Source organism: Galeopterus variegatus, unplaced genomic scaffold, assembly GCF_000696425.1.
Source record: "Galeopterus variegatus unplaced genomic scaffold, G_variegatus-3.0.2 Scaffold10000, whole genome shotgun sequence".
Classification (NCBI taxonomy): Eukaryota; Metazoa; Chordata; class Mammalia; order Dermoptera; family Cynocephalidae; genus Galeopterus; species Galeopterus variegatus.
Window position 1 is genome coordinate 36,157 of NW_007736111.1, and position 12,926 is coordinate 49,082.

A 12,926-nucleotide genomic window follows, 5' to 3' on the forward strand; every position below is an offset into this window, starting at 1 on the left:
CGAAGAGGCACAAGGTCCACATCTCATGTCGAGATCACATACCTGGGAGTCAGAAGGATGAAGTTCTAATCCCGGCTCTGCTGCTTGTTTTATGGCTATGGACAAGTTGCCTTAACCTCAATGCTAATGTTTCCTCACCTTCAAAAGGCTAGTTAGATACGCTTCTTTTTTTTTCTTTCTCTCTCTCTAAGTTCCTGATTCCATACCTTCCTTTATGCTAATTGCAGAGGAAAAGGTTATTTTCCTCTCAAGGACCACTGAACCACAAAATAAAGTCAATCGAGAGCCACATAAATCAAAGGTATTCCAATCCGTTACTGTTTTCTACTCACAGAGCAATAAATAAGTGAGAAACATTCCTCTTGACCGTAGGAAATATTAGGCTATTTGATCCACATTATGAATAAGAAATACTTAGTTTAATGGCATTGCCATTAGGGGAAAAGACAAAATAAGGAGGAGAAGGTAAATAAGACCAAAGGGAAAGAAACATCAGAGGGAGGCATAAGATCATACATACATATGCACATGTGTACATGTGTGCATGGAAGATACGTGTATGAAGAGGTTTTCCAAACGCCTGAGAAGCAAGAGTCTAACTGATGTAGTTTAGAGCTTAATATCATCCCGAAGTCAATACTACAGGAATTTTTTTGTGAAAAGTTTTAATTGAAACCCTCTCTAAATGCCATTTTCAATGGAGAAAACTTTAATTTCCTACTATTTGAGCATTTTCATAAAGTTTTCATGAAATTATACATCTCACAGACATTAAGAATATTGCTATTTAAAGCAAAGCAACATTTAAAAAATTTTAATTATAAATACAATCATAACTTGCAATCTGCTCTCATTGGTATCACATTGGTATCACATTAAGTCACAGCCTTGGACTCTGATTTTATATACTCTAAACAACCCTTATTAAGATATTTGAAATAGTTTCTTAAGAGACAAGCTCTTGTGTGACTTCTAGGTTTGTTTTCAGGATCCCTCAACTCTCTTGTCCAACAAGCTGCACGGGCATTACTTGGATGGAATTCAACTGTAGTAGATTATCTTATTTCCTCCCAAAACTCCCTGAAGCTTGAATTATGTCCCCCAAGTTTTATGTATTAGAAACTTGGCCCCCACTGTGACTGTTAAGAGGGTGGGAAATCCTATTATGGTAACTGAAATATGGAGCCTTGAAGACATGATTAGATTATAGGACCATGCCATAGTGAATGGATTAAAAATAGTGGTCATGGCTTGGAGGGCTTTAAAAGGGGAGCACGAAGAGTTTGCCTCTCTCTCTGCTCTCTCTGCTTCCATCATCTCGCAATGTGACACTGTCACCACCACCAGATAGACTTTGGACTTTCTAGCCTCAGAAACTGTAAGCAATAAATTTCATTTTCTTTATAAAGTACCCACTTTCTTTATGAAATACCCAGTGTATTTTGTTATAAGCAACAGAAACATACTAATATGCCAACCTATTGAACCCAATAGCATTTCTTGCATTCAAACCATTGTGACTTTACCTCGGGTCCTGCTTCTCCTACACTGCCCCGCACACCAGGAGGTCCAATTGGCCCAAGTGGCCCAGGGTTTCCTTCTTTACCTGAAGGACCAACTGGGCCTGGAGGACCCTGAAAGAAACAAATACTGTATTTTAGCTTCTATGAAAAAAAGTTTACAATGCCTTTCTCTACCCAAATAACTATTTTACATATCAAGCTATCGCAATGATTTCTCAGATTCATTTTCTTAATAACAAATAAATGAACTTGTGGCATTTTATAACATTTATGATTTCATCACCCATGAATTTCCCATCATCTATGCATGGTAAAAGACTAGTATGAGTTAAAAACTTCGGTGGACTAGTAATCTACTTTATTGGTAATTATTTCATCAAATCTCAAATATTGTAAACTTAGTTGGAAATTCAATTACCTAGGAATAAGAAAATGACAGAAGTTGAAGTGTTTGTTTGTAAGAGAAATTTGTGTGCTTATACCCCAAAATCTTATGACATCATAGTAATTTTTATACTACCTTTCTCAATTTTATGTATGATTTGTTTACGCTGTATTTAGATTTAGCAGAATTTTTTTCTAATTGATTTTTCTAGAATTTTTTTTTCTATTTTTCTAAATATGTGGGTCAATTGTCTTATCACCTTTATCACATATGAGAGACTGCATTAATACTAATGTAGAATTTCTAAAAGCTTCAAATATTGACATTATTTATGATTTGCTTCCAAATTAGCCTTATGCAAACCACTTCTGAGTAATTATCACAATTACTTCAAAATCTTCAAAATCTGTCTCCACATCATGGTGGGTCTCTTACATCATTTCAAAGAATGGAAGTTTAATGGAAATTTAAATTAATTGAAAGTAAGAGAATGAACTAACAGATGGATATATCCAAACTCTAGGTAAGAGAGTTTAATGTGGCCCATGAGGTAATAGGTCATATTTCAGGATATGTCTACTTAAAATTAATTACTGAATGGTCTGTTTCATACGTTTGCTGCCAACTTAAGAGAATATGAGCCAACTCCAGCTTCAAAACTGTGAAAATAATACTCAGGCTTTAGCAGTATGTCACCAACAGCATTATTATTTACATCTGAAACTTATTAATTTTTGTTACTTACTCTTGGGCCAAATGGTCCCGGGATTCCAGCACTGCCTTGTTCACCATTTGGACCCTAAGTAGGAATAAAATGTAGAATGTTGCCAAAGTAATTATGTCCTGCATTGTGACGTTCTCAGCTTTTTAAAGTGTTCTGTCATTGATTTCAGCTTCATAAACTACTTTGATAAGGTCATCAGTCTCCACAATGTCTACATGAATTGACCAATATTAAAGACAACTGTGGGAATAAAGGTAAATATAGTTCTTTGCTTTATTTTTTCCCTGCAAAATTATAGCTTATATATGGGCAATTATATCAGTAACTGGGTAGTTATTCATCAAGATATTCTTTGAAATGAAAATAAGATACAAAGGGCTGGCCCGTGGCTCACTCGGGAGAGTGTGGTGCTGATAACACCAAGGCCCCGGGTTCGGATCCCATATAGGGATGGCCGGTTCGCTCACTGGCTGAGCGTGGTGCTGACAACACCAAGTCAAGGGTTAAGATCCCCTTACCGGTCATCTTTAAAAAAATTTAAAAAAATAAGATACAAAAACATCCATCTGTTTTATGACAGATAAATATTCATGTCAAGATACCTGCATATTTTCACATGGAGGGCAGAATAATACTTAAAGGAATTACTTACAGGAGGACCAGGAAGACCCTGAAGACCAGTGAAGCCTCTATGGCCCTTCTGACCTCGGTCACCTCGGTCTCCGTGATCACCTTTGTCACCACGAGGTCCTTGGGGTCCCTAGAAATAGAATCATGGATGAATATTACTTATTGAGACTGTAATTGATTACAATTTTATAATTTACAATTGTATTTACTGCTATTTTAAATATTGTATTTTATATGGAATTATTTACCTATCTAAATAGCATTAGACCTAGGAATAAAAACATCTCCAGGGGTACACTGGTTCATAGTAAACTGACAAGTGGCATAGGGTCACCTACTATAGGGTCAGTTTCTGTTGTACTTAGAATTTTCTAAAAAAGAATTGGAACCCTATTAATCTGACTTTGGAATCATCAAATGAACTGGATCTCAGGGTTTTTCCTTTTTTGTTTTTTGTTTTTATTTTGTTTGGTTCTTTATCAAAATTAGGATTTCCTAATTGTCAGAGAGTAAAAAAGCTTTTCATAATAAAAAAAATGAGACTATATTCAAGTTCGTGGAAAAATAGAACTAAAAAATTATATGAATCTTTCCATGAACTTTTTGAAATACCCTCATACAGCAATGTAAATTTGAATACCAATATCAGCCTGAATGTTTTAAGAATGTTAGAAAGATTATTTTAGTTTGGGGGATACCCCAAAGTGTCATAACTGAAAATAAACTAAACCAGAAATCATCTATTTAAATTATTTACTAGAATTCGTTTATTCATTGAAAGAAAAACTACATTGTTTCTGTAACTGGTTGGAAAACCATTCATTTGACATGCCATGCAACCATGAAATCTTTGCCAGTCAAGGTCAAATCAAAGCTGAGAAATATGATTTAATAATATGGTCATGATTTTAAGGATATATTTTTTTCTTTATGAGTATAATCACTGATTTATATGAGGAATATGAAAGAAACATTACCTATTAGACCATATAAGATAATTCATTCATAATAAGACAAATATATAATAATGTTTAACCTCAAAGAGATTGCAAATAGCAAAATGATCAGAGCAACGTTAGGAAAGTCTAGTTGAAAATAAAACATAATATTGAATAGCACTTTTCAAAGTTTACAAAGAGCTTTCAAATCCATTTTCCTTTGTGATTTTAAGAACAGCTATGAGAGAAATGCACTATTATTCTTATTATTTTGGGAAAAAACTGTGATTCTGAAAGACTTCATTGATTATTGAAAGAATTCATAGTTCAATTCAGAGGAGCTGTGTTAAAATGATAGAAGCATCTGTACCCCACAAATATGTTTAATCAATTGTTTTTCAATTAAAAAAGAGAAACAAATATGTACTCATTATTTTAAATTAATGTTTTTGTTTAAGCTTGAGGAATTTGATATTTTTTATGAATCTTAAATCATACTTCTTTAGGAGTACATTTTAAGTAAGAAAACATATGTTTTACAGAAAAACAGAGAACTTACAGGTAAACCACGTTTCCCAGCTCGACCAGGTGGTCCTATAGGACCCCGAGAACCCTAGAAGAAATTTTCACAAAAATTGGCATGTAAAAAAGATATGCACATATTATATAGATATAGGATGGCAAAATGTAGTTGGATGCTTATATATATATGTATACTTGAATGGCTAATTGAAATCAAACCAATGTCCATATGTAGGTGAGAATGTGCTCACTGTAACGCAATGACACTTTTATAATCAATTTTATTCACTGGCTTCACTAAATGAAGATTATCTTAGGAGATTATCAGACATTACTTCCTGTAATGAGTCCTTATCCAAATGCACATGTATGGTTGTATGACACTTTCATAGTCAATTTTATTCATTGGTTTCACTGAATGAAGATTATCTTAGTTGATTACCAGACATTACTTGCTTAAATTTGTCATACTTATATATTTTTTATATACTTCTTACATTTTCTATAAATCACAGCATCTTTAGATGGTGGAAGTCAATGCATCAGTATCTTTGAATAACTATTAGAAATGAAATGTTTCCTTTAAAACTAAAAAAAAATACATTAATTCATAATTGGTTGTTTAACAGTCTTTGTTTAGAGTTCTTATCCAAATGCACATGTGTGGTTGTGTGCACGCATATGTGTAGCTTACAGCATATCAGTGTGCAGAACTGTCAGTGTGAAATCGACTCCCTCCTTACCGGATCTCCTCTTTGTCCTGCATCTCCTGGAGCACCAACAGGACCAGGAGTCCCAGGGGCACCCTGAGAGCCTGGCAGACCTGCAGGCCCAGGGTCTCCACGATCCCCCTGACAAGAATAACCATGATATTATTCTTTTAACATTTATTCTAAAATAATAATATACATGTCATATCATTCATAATAGAAAAAAATACACCTTTTAAAAACATATTTTTACTTATCGTTTTACTTATATTTTACTTATATTTACTAATTAGTAAATCAAATTGCAAAGAATAATATTACTTCTCCTCAATTTCAGATCTCATCAGTCCCCTTGTCTGCACCCTATTGCTCCCACAGTCGAGATTACTGGAGTGTAAAAGTGGTCACCTCCAGAAATTAACATGTTTCCTAAACCAGCAGTCATCAAACTGGAGTGCCTGTACACTTGGAATACACAAAGACTTTCCAAAGAATGGGAAAACAAGGAAAATTATTTAAAAAGCACCTTCCAGAGTTTGAAATTTATATGTGTTTTTTTTCAGAAAACTGATTTTTGAGCATCCTTCCCCACTTAGACTTTAATAATTACCCTTCTGTCATTTTGTGAAAGGAAAGTAGGCATCATACCATCTGCAATTTTATCATGGTGCAAGGCCCCGAGGTGTAAATACCTCTAGCCAAACACTGAGGGACTTCCACTTGAGAATAAAGCTAAGAGTGATTTGGAAAGGAAGAGTCTGCTCCTATTTTATCCAGATGACCCAATCATGAAATGGCTCCAAATATTACTTGTCTCCTTAAGAAGTCAGAGGTAAGATCACTGTTATATAAACATATATGAAAATAATTATTTGATTAGAAAAATTAAGGGATTAATTTGGCAACCAGGATAACTTTGAGAATTACATTATAGAACAGACACATAATGAATTGAATGAGCTAAATTGGCCACTCCAAGGTCATGAAAAAAAAAATACATTTAAGGCATATTTGGAATTTACCAGGAATTACCTCCTTTGCAACTATTTAAACTTCTGATTTAAAAATATGTGATGACAACTTAAAATGTGCATAGGGATTCATAGATTTTCTAAATTATTTCAGGGAATGCATCAGCAAAATCTTTAAAGACTTCTACACTAGATAGTAAGTACTGACTAAGAGAAAAGCCCAGACACCAAGGGAATTTGCAGTCCCTGTGGTTACAGTAGATGAAGAAAGCCCAAGATTCCCCAAAATTCTTTCTTTCCTTTTTTGTCAGACTGAGGGTGTTTTTGAGTGCCTACCCTGTACTAGGTTCTTTAAACATGTTATTTAACATACAAATGCTATAGATACTAATCATATTTAAAGTATTTGAAAACCGAGGTTCAGAACACTTGCTCAAGATCACATAACCAGTTACTTAGGGAATCGAGATTCCAAATCAGTTCTTTCTGGCTCCAAAGCCCATTCTGCTATATAATGAGCCCTTAGCATAGAAAAGCCATTACCTCATAATAGACTTTGGGGTTGGGGCGATTTTTGCCTTCAGCAGCCTGATATGTAGCCTGAGACAACTGTGCTCCAAAAGGGATGGGAGCTTCAGATAAAATTGGGGTTATTTTCAGTTCAGTATATGTCTAATTCAAAAACACATTATGAAATACACAATGTTTAGAAAGCCATGTGGCTTATATCCTCAGAGATTATTCAATTTAGGGGGTGAGTAGAGAAATTTAGATGTCACAGCTCTATTTCAGCTTTCACACTTTTGTGAATGAATTTGAAATTTAGAACACTCCATATGTATCTTCATCCAAAGTCTGTATGTTGTACAACAGATGAAAGAAATTTACTTTTGTACTCTAGTAAAAACTGCCATCTTACTTTGCTGTCTATTCAAATCTCATTTCTTTTACAAGATTTACCAAAATTATGACCCTACAAAAAGGGCTGTTATTATCAGATATATCAGAACTGAATTGGAGCTTTGAGAATAAATGCGAGTTTTTTAGTGTAATACTAAACTACAAAGATTTCAGATTTACATGACTCGAGATTTTTTAATCAGTGAAATTGCTCTTACACGTTCTCCAACAGCACCATCCCGTCCTGGAGTACCATCATTACCAGCCGGACCCTATAAAGAATAATATTTGAAAAACTCATTAGGTGAGTAATGAAAAAAATCTCATTCCAATTGTCGGAAAAATGACATCCTGTTTTACACGTCTCTTCTGTAAATATAATTTAGCATTTGTGGAAATCTCAGTAGAAAAATGGCTTCTGCCATCTTTTCTATTATTCTGAATTGCTTGTAAAATTAACATGTTCTTACTTAATCTAAATTCTTCATTTCTATTTCTTATTTTAAAAAGGAAAACAATTCTCAACTATTTTGAAATAAATACACATTCTTGCCATTTTATGTTTTGTTTGTATTATCAATGAATGGTTGTTCTTACTTACACTTCTTAAGTTTATCCGAATAATATTCTTAAAGTTTTGAAATCAGAAAACTGAGTAGATTATTTAAATTCCTTTTTAAAATATATAGTCTTCTCTCCCTATTTTATTTCAATATTTTCCAGAACTATGTTTTCACAATTTAATCAAAAATTTCTCTGAAAACCATTGATTATTTTTTTCAAGAAAATGTGACACTGACTGGTGATTCACTCATTAAATCTCTGAACACCGATATCCCAACCTTTAACTTTTCAAATTGCCTGTCGAAACCCTATTTCCTCACATAAGAGCCTAAAGAAACATGACAACCATAATGCTACCTTACAGTGATATTTAAGTACAATGATCTCTACTTTGCCCTTTTCACAGCTGTAATAGTTATATTAATCCTATCACTATAAAGCTTGGCAATTTTGATAAATATGCCATTACATAATGAAATAATAGCAAGAGGAAAGATAAATGGATGTGTCCTTTCACCCTCAAAACAATTTGGCAACAACCTAAATCAACTAAAAGACGTAGCTCCAGAGCAGATGAAAGTCAGTGCAAAGACACCAATCTCAGTTACCTTTTCTTTATGTCATTTAGCTAACTCCCTAGGGAAGTAGAGTGCCTCAAATAACATCACTAAGAAGCTTCCTTAGGTCAAAGGTGCAATCGCTTTTTCTAAATCAATCTCTGAGTGAAAAATCTGTCCCCATGACACCCAGAAAACAAGAGGTATTTTTACTGCAATACTCACTTCTGGTCCAGGTTCCCCTACTGGACCATTGGAGCCTGGGGGTCCCACAGGTCCAGGTGGACCTTTATCTCCTGGTGCACCAGTTGGTCCTACTTTTCCCGGTGTGCCCTGAAATAAAAGTATAAATATGTCAACCGCTTCTGAAGAAATGTAAGAATGCCATTTCCCATGAAGGCTATATTTATTCAAATGATGTCTCAGTCCCTCCTATAATAATAATTGTCCATTATCTTGAAACACCTATGTCACTGCAATACCTTCTTAGAGGCAGTCCACCTCTTACCACACTCCTCCTGACATATCAAAGACACCAAAAAGCATCGTTGCCACCAGTTCAGGTATGCATTTTGGGTTCTAATCACATGGACCAGAGTCAGTCCTGGCTGCCCTTCTGAAATCTGCATCATCCATTTTCACTACTGCTCATTTTATTTCTGTCTTCTGGTACTTTAGTCTCACTAATGAGAGATTTTTACTTTCAGGTCCTCAGTTTACTTCTGATAACAATAAGACATCCCATAAGTCCTAATTTGCTGGTTTCAGATTTCTACTCAGATGTCTCTTAGCCCCAATATCCCAGGATTATATCTCTCTGTCTATATTCCATATAAAAACATCACTAATTTTCTTCTCAAGTATTGTAAACTTTCAGCAGTAAAATTTAATTTCTTCAAAGCTAATATTGAATCAAACTTTTATCCATACTCCAGGGAATATGAGGTAGCTAAGCACCCTCCAGGGAACAGGAGATTACCTTCAGAGTCTTTAGATTTCACCCCACATTCACCTCTAATATTACTTTAGCTCAACTATTTCTTCCCTTTGATGGTTTATTGTGAAATAAGAAGGTTTTTGTTATGCGTGTTCATTTTAAAAGATGCTACCTACTCACCAGGAGATTATCCCCCTCCTCTAGCTCCATGGATCTTTTTAATCTTTGAAGAAAGATTTAAGAGTCACCAAAAATCCATATCCTTATTTGCCTACTTCTCTAGTCCCAGGGTTAAGCAAATATGTTTTTCAAAGACTTTGCAAGGTAGTTAAGAATTTGGCATTTAAGATCAAAGGGTTTTTAAGAAATTTAAAATTTGTGCTGGTATAAGACTAATTAAATCTATTTATTAAGAAAAAAAGTTCAATTCTCTCCACACAAATTATATTGCACATATTAGATGAAATATTGACCAGTGCAGCTACTCACCGCCGGGCCTGGCAGGCCAGGCATGCCTCGCTCTCCACGCTGCCCAGGCATGCCCACAATTCCTCTTTGCCCAGTAGTGCCAGCTGGACCAGGGGGACCATCTGGACCCTAATGTTGAGGATAAACTATAATTAGAAATTTTCAAGGGCAAAACTGTATCCAAAGAATTTCCAATAGATTGATCATAACTTTACAGGACTTTTGGTTTTTTAAAAAAGTTCTCTGTTTCACAAAGGCATACTATAGATGAATCATCATAAGTTGTAATACAAACAGAGCCTCTAAAATTATTTAAGGTGAAACCTCATCGGGCGGAAAGGAATTTGAAAATTAATATGAATATTGACTGAATAAAAGAGGTAACTACTCAGAGAAATATTTTTATTCTCTCTAAAAAGACAAAAAGAAACTTTAAAAATAAAAGAAATAGTAATCTATCTAAACATTAATATTTAGAGGCACTGGGATATTAAATAAAATAATATACATATTTTATTAATTTTCTTCAAAGAGAACATTTAGCAAAGAATTTTTTCAGTTTAATTTTTAGATGCAATATTCATTACTGTCATATTTTTTATATCTATACATATGCTTTCTTTTCCTAGAGTACATTAGTGCAAACTTAACATCTATAGAGCATAATGCACTTAAAGGATTTAGAAATGTGCCCAGCATAATATTTAAACAGTTTCTTTGTGGCAGTGATTATGTGTTTCTATTTGGAAATAGCTCAACCAGAGGTAGTCTGAAACAAAGATGCCAAACTTACAGGTTGCCCATCTTCTCCTGGGTCCCCTTTGTCTCCTGGGCCACCAGGGGGGCCAGCTGGTCCCCGATCTCCCACTCGCCCATGAGAGCCAGGGTCCCCACGAAGACCTGGAGGTCCCTCCTTCCCCGGTTCTCCCAAAGGTCCTGCAGGTCCTGGAGCTCCCTAGTACAACATAAAAAGAAATACTCAGGAGGGGAAAGTGGAAGCCAAGTAAGAGGGACTGAAGCATGACGTCTGCCTCAGAGGCAGATGTCCAAGCCTCGCAGGTTCATTTTTCTTGTTAGATAATCAGTCATTCAGTAGACTTAAACAAAACAAAGAAAACACAGCTGTAGATTCATTCCCCAGAAGAAAGTCTAAATATTATTTGCAGACAATTTGAATCATCATTTAAAAAGTGGTGAAATTAACCTGAATTTTCAAACTTATTTAAGACTCTTCTCCAACAATGAATATATATTTTATTCTTTCTAACCTGATCTTGTAATAAGAATAATATTTATTAAAGAAAGTATCAGGGATGCTTTCTAATTGAAGAGAATGATTTTTAGCACATAATACTCTTAGTATTTAGTACTAAAATAAAATATTCATCCAACATTGGGGCTAAAAGGGACTTACAAATAAACTCCTTTGTAATACTGGATTATTAAATGTGAATATGCTTTGATGAAATACCAGTATGAATTATTGGGATAAGAGTCATTAAACAGAAAATCAAGCCTTTAAGGGATTAAATAAAGGGATAAATAACTCAGATAGATATGCATGTGTATGCATATAATTATACCACTATCAATGGGTTGAATCAGTGAGTTGACTTACAGCAGGGCCTGGAGGTCCAACTCTGCCAGCAGAACCAGGAAACCCTGTAGCACCCTAAACATATAACATCATATAAGCAATTTTTAAATAATAGTATTAACTTGTTACATGTATTTTCCAGAGGAAAACTTAAGCCTTTAGATTCCCTTTCATGCTGTGACCAATATATTTTTTCTTTGCATGCATCCTATGTTTGTGAGAATGAATCTGGATTAATTGGTAGGAGAACTATTTTTTTCTTTCCATTTTTCAGGTATCTTGAACGTTCACGTGTATGGCTAGAATCACATTAATATTTTATATAAATGAGTTATATGAAGTGTTTTCATATTATTCACTTATCCCTTTACATAGATAATAGAATATTTGTAATACATATGAGGCAGCTGGGTCTACAAGATTACAAAACTGATTTTAACCCACATCTCCGTCTAAGTTAAATACCCTTTGCACTTTGCACTACTGTATAGTTGAAACAAGTAATAATTTGTTATTACAGTCAGATGAAGAGTAACTTTTACATGGCTGGTAAGCACATGTCTAGACTTAGCTGTGCATTATTCACAAGGCATCAAACAAACTTACAGGTGGACCCTGGGTTCCTCGACCACCTTTTAGTCCAGGGACACCATTAGGACCCTAAATAGAAAGAAACAAAGAAAAGAGAATTGTAGTAAAGCAAAATAGGCTGAACGTACTCTACAAACATTGGGTTCCATATTTAAGTGTGCCTTCTTCTTCGGCTTACGTGAGGGCCAGGGGATCCTGCTAGCCCTTGTGGTCCAGGAGATCCAGCATCTCCCTTCTGTCCTGGCTCTCCAGGTTCACCTTTTACTCCAGGCTGCCCATCAGGACCCTATAGGCAAGTGTAGAAATGATTATAAGACTACGGACAAAGTATTTTATAGCAATTATTACTAACGTATCATTTAATCATACACTGAAAAGGGGTGGTTTGTAATCAGTATTAAAGCATAGAAGAAGAAAAAGAGGCCTTACTGAGATTTTTGAAGACAACTGAAGAAATAAGCTATCCCACCACATTTTTATTGTAACAGATACTTAAAAGAGAGCATTGTAGTAAAGCAAAATAGGCTGAACGTACTCTACAAACATTGGGTTCCATATTTAAGTTTGCCTTCTTCAGCTTACGTGAGGGCCAGGGGATCCTGCTAGCCCTTGTGGTCCAGGAGATCCAGCATCTCCCTTCTGTCCTGGCTCTCCAGGTTCACCTTTTACTCCAGGCTGCCCATCAGGACCCTATAGAAAAGTGTAGAAATGAGCAATTGATTATAAGACTACAGACAAAGTATTTTATAGCAATTATTACTAACATATCATTTAATCATACACTGAAAAGGGGTGGTTTGTAATCAGTATTAAAGCATAGAAGAAGAAAAAGAGGCCTTACTGAGATATTTGAAGACAACTGAAGAAATAAGCTATCCCACCACATTTTTATTGTAACAGATACTTAAA

The 12,926-nt window shown here is 34.9% G+C and overlaps 1 protein-coding gene across 1 annotated transcript in view; it reads right to left on the minus strand.

Annotated features, from left to right (window-relative positions):
- The window catches only part of LOC103609726 (collagen alpha-2(V) chain), a gene marked incomplete at its 5' end in the record, with an annotated part of 41,147 nt that overhangs the window by 9,423 nt on the left and 18,798 nt on the right, over positions 1-12,926 (minus strand). Inside the window, 12 exons of the mRNA XM_008594017.1 lie at positions 1,527-1,634; positions 2,654-2,707; positions 3,285-3,392; positions 4,760-4,813; positions 5,466-5,573; positions 7,522-7,575; positions 8,650-8,757; positions 9,851-9,958; positions 10,623-10,784; positions 11,448-11,501; positions 12,033-12,086; positions 12,600-12,707. Coding sequence (XP_008592239.1) covers positions 1,527-1,634; positions 2,654-2,707; positions 3,285-3,392; positions 4,760-4,813; positions 5,466-5,573; positions 7,522-7,575; positions 8,650-8,757; positions 9,851-9,958; positions 10,623-10,784; positions 11,448-11,501; positions 12,033-12,086; positions 12,600-12,707 — 1,080 coding nt within the window. The remainder of the gene's footprint in view (positions 1-1,526; positions 1,635-2,653; positions 2,708-3,284; positions 3,393-4,759; positions 4,814-5,465; positions 5,574-7,521; positions 7,576-8,649; positions 8,758-9,850; positions 9,959-10,622; positions 10,785-11,447; positions 11,502-12,032; positions 12,087-12,599; positions 12,708-12,926) is intronic.